At 37.3% G+C, this 3,673-nt stretch overlaps 1 protein-coding gene across 1 annotated transcript; it reads right to left on the reverse strand.

The window, feature by feature from the left end:
* Positions 1 to 1,230: 1,230 nt before the first annotated feature.
* Positions 1,231 to 3,331, reverse strand: LOC143858847 (zinc finger BED domain-containing protein RICESLEEPER 2-like). The gene is made up of 4 exons (XM_077369557.1): positions 2,866 to 3,331; positions 2,153 to 2,729; positions 1,383 to 1,501; positions 1,231 to 1,274 (listed from the first exon to the last, which is right to left on the reverse strand). The coding sequence occupies exons 1-4, from the start codon at positions 3,329 to 3,331 to the stop codon at positions 1,231 to 1,233; spliced, it is 1,206 nt and encodes a 401-aa protein (XP_077225672.1).
* Positions 3,332 to 3,673: the final 342 nt, after the last annotated feature.

A 3,673-nucleotide genomic window follows, 5' to 3' on the forward strand; every position in this document is an offset into this window, starting at 1 on the left:
ATGGAATTACCTTCATGTTCCTCAACTGCAGCTTTTGACATATTCCTCCCATCCAAGGCAAATGATAGAAGTATAGAATGATTGCGTCATTTCACATCACCATCCAAATTCCATAACAAAGTTAATCCATAGAATGATACAAATCCAATCATACAAAAATGTTAGTGCTCATATCATATGAATCATATCAATTCATCAAGTGGGCAGCAAAGTACAAATAGTTATCATCAAAACAATGTAGCCACCATCAACAACAAAAAAGTGCAACAACCAACATGGATAAGTATTGCCACAATCATAAGTCATAAGTCATAACTCATAAGTGGACCAAAAAGAAACACCTCAGACATAAGTCGAAAAAGTTACTTCCATAGTTCCATACCAATACACACAAGAAGAATAATGCCAGCCACAAGAAGAAATGGGAAATTAGATTTTGAGGGTTGCTGATCCTCACGAGCGTGGATCTCCTCTTTGCTATCTTCTTCGAGATCCTCACGGTCACGAGCAACTCGAGTTGCTTGGTGCTCTTCTTCAATGAGTTTTAAGAACACATTGAACGCCTCTTCCGCCTCCCCCTACTGTTATAGGACTTGTGGCATGCTTCACTGTACCCGTTAACTTGCACATGGCATTCTGGCCAAGTGTCAAAAATGCCTACCTGGCTTCCCTTAAAAAGGGCATAAAACTTCTTCCTAGCCATTAACCTGATGAAAACATTGAAAAGTCCAAAAATGGCTATAAGCCTATAACTTGAGTAGCTCTTAAAGATAAAAGATCAGAAAAGAGCATATTAGTATATTACAATTACATGCCACATTTGCCTAAATGATACAAAGTTACAAACCATAGTCCATACAATGATACAAACACAAAACCCATGACAACATAAAAGAAAGAGCATCTGTTAAAGTCCATACAAATCCATGACAACATAAAATCGATTCCATCTCCCTACCCACATAAAATCTAAACCAAGTAAAATAACAACCACAGAAGGCCCACCAGGACTAGGCTACCAGGCACACCACCATAACTAAAACCACCTCGAAAGTCCATACAAATCCACCTCCTATCACAACTGACAAGTGACAAACCAAGTTGATACAATTTTATAGCATCTGGTAAAAAAAAAAAAGAGCAATAAATTGCAAAGCCAATCTTGAAATGAAGTAAACAAACCTCAATCTTTCACTAAAATGAAGCAAACAATCCTCAATCTTTCACTCTTCATAGATCAATATTGGAAGAAACATCTCCAATTTTGGAAAGTTCTGAAAAAAAATAGAAAAAGAGGTACAATCAAGTTTCAATTAAAAAAAATAGATAGAAGCAGAACATTAGAACATAATTAAGTAAATTTAAAAGAGTACAAATATTACCATTTTCAACCATTTCAAGCTCCTCTAATGCTTCTTCGATGTTAACCGGCATTGATGTTGAACGAAGCCAATCTTGAGCACATATAAGAGCTTGTACGATCTTAGGAGTAAATGAAGTCCTAAATGCATCAAAAACACGCCCTCATGCTAAATGCAGACTCCGAAGCAACCATGGAGATGGGAAACGCTAACACACTCCTAGCCATTTGAGACATGAAAGGAAACCTAGGACTATGAAGTTTCCACCACCCTAATATATCAAAGTCCTCATTACTTTCCTCTTCGTTATCTTCACTTAAATATCTGCCCAACTCCATTTTGTTATCGCCACCATCGGATTTAATTTTGTATTTCTTATACTTTTCCTTCATAATCTTCCTCACGTGTTGTGAGCTCTAAGCATTGTCACTTGAAATTGATTGCCCCATGTTACCTTGATTGTCATGAGTTGTGTTAATCGTGTTCCTATTGTCTAACTCATTAAACATTTCAAGCGTGGCTTCATACACTTTTCCCCAACTCCTTCCCTTCTTCATCTCCATAGAAATCAATAAGAGCAAACTTGACAAAATCTAATTTATTTCTAGGGTCAAGAACAACCGCTATATAAATTTACTTATTCATCATTGCAATGCCCCCCCAATATTTTTCAAACTTCTCTTTCATTCTCTTGTCCATCAATGCCAAATCAAATTCTTCACTCACACCACTGTTTCAAAAGACATTCCACCTCACTAATTTCATGAAATAAGGTATTGGATGTAACATACAATGATCCAGAAACCCGTATGGTGAGGTCATAGAAGTTTTGTAGCAAGGCCGCCATACTCCTAACTTTTTCACAATCGTCACGATCGGGCTTCCTAACCCCATTCACATCCCTCGAATCAACTGCACTACTGAAAAATGGATCTTGATCGTCAAACCTATCAAATGCCTTTTCAATTTTTTCAGCTGCGTTTAACATCAAATAGGTCGAGTTCCAGCTAGTAGAAACATCCAAACACAGTGAACTTTTGCTTGGAATCCTTTCAGTCTCAACACACTCTTTAAACAGCTTCAACCTAGCTGGAGAACTCCTCACATATTTAACGGCGGCCCGAACACGATCAATCGAAATTCCCACTTCTTTCAACCCATCACACACCACTAGATTTATAATGTGTGCAATACACCACATATGAAGGTATTTTCCTTGCAAAACACTAGACCCCCAGTTGATGATCCTTTTCCCCAAATACCCAACCGCAACGTCATTTGAACTTGCATTGTCCACCGTAATGGTGAACCCTCTATCAATGTCCCAATCAAGTAGACACTTCTCAACTGTCTTACTAGCAGCTTCACCTTTGTGACTCAAAATTAGAAAAAAATTATTTTTTGTTCAACTTCCAATCACTGTCTATATAATGAGCTATAAGAGACATGTAGTTAATTATTTGTAAAGAAGACCATGTGTCTGTGGTGAGACAAATCCTCTGACTTGAGTGTTTAGAAAATGTTTTCAACTTCAATCTCTCATCTACGAAGAATTGGAAGCAATCCCTTGTAATGGTCAAACGTGGCGGAATATGAAACTGAGGACAAGCAACTGACATCAAATGTCTAAACCCTTCCTTGTCCACAAACTTAAACGGAAGCTCATCAACAATGATCATATGGACTAAGGCATTTCTAATGGCCTCTTGATCAAACTTCCAAGTAGTAAGGGTGCCACTACCATCCCCCTCTTGATCCCTGATGGGTTGGTAATTCAACTGTGTTTGCTTTGTACTTATATTGGTTGGGAACTTTTCGCATGAATAAATGTGATTCTTAAGTGCGGTTGTTACATTTTTCCGTGGATCACAAAATAACTCCTTCTGGCAGTCGTTACACCTACCCTTACTTTCACCCTCCTCATTAACAAATTTTGCGAAGTGTTCCCACACCTCTGACCTTGGATTCATTGAATTTCTCTTTCATGAGGTTGCAACCGTTTGGCTTGACTCAGAAGTTTTTGAAGATTGCTCACTAGTGATAACATTAGGACCAGAAGCATCATCTTACGACATTTAAGGAGAAAAAGAAAAGTATAAAATAAAACCATATAAGGAAATTGAAGAAGTTTTTTAAAGCCATATGAAGAAATTGAACAAAATAAAACCATAAGCAAAACCCATGTAAATTCACATGACAGAATTAACGCAAAATCCATGTCAATTCAAAACCAATATTTAACACAAAACCCATGTCAATTCAAAAATCAGATTTAACACAAAATCAATGTAGATTAAATCCATACCCAAACG

Source organism: Tasmannia lanceolata, unplaced genomic scaffold (genome assembly GCF_043159265.1).
Source record: "Tasmannia lanceolata isolate RefF3 unplaced genomic scaffold, GAP_Taslan_0.1 ptg000026l, whole genome shotgun sequence".
Lineage (NCBI taxonomy): Eukaryota > Viridiplantae > Streptophyta > Magnoliopsida > Canellales > Winteraceae > Tasmannia > Tasmannia lanceolata.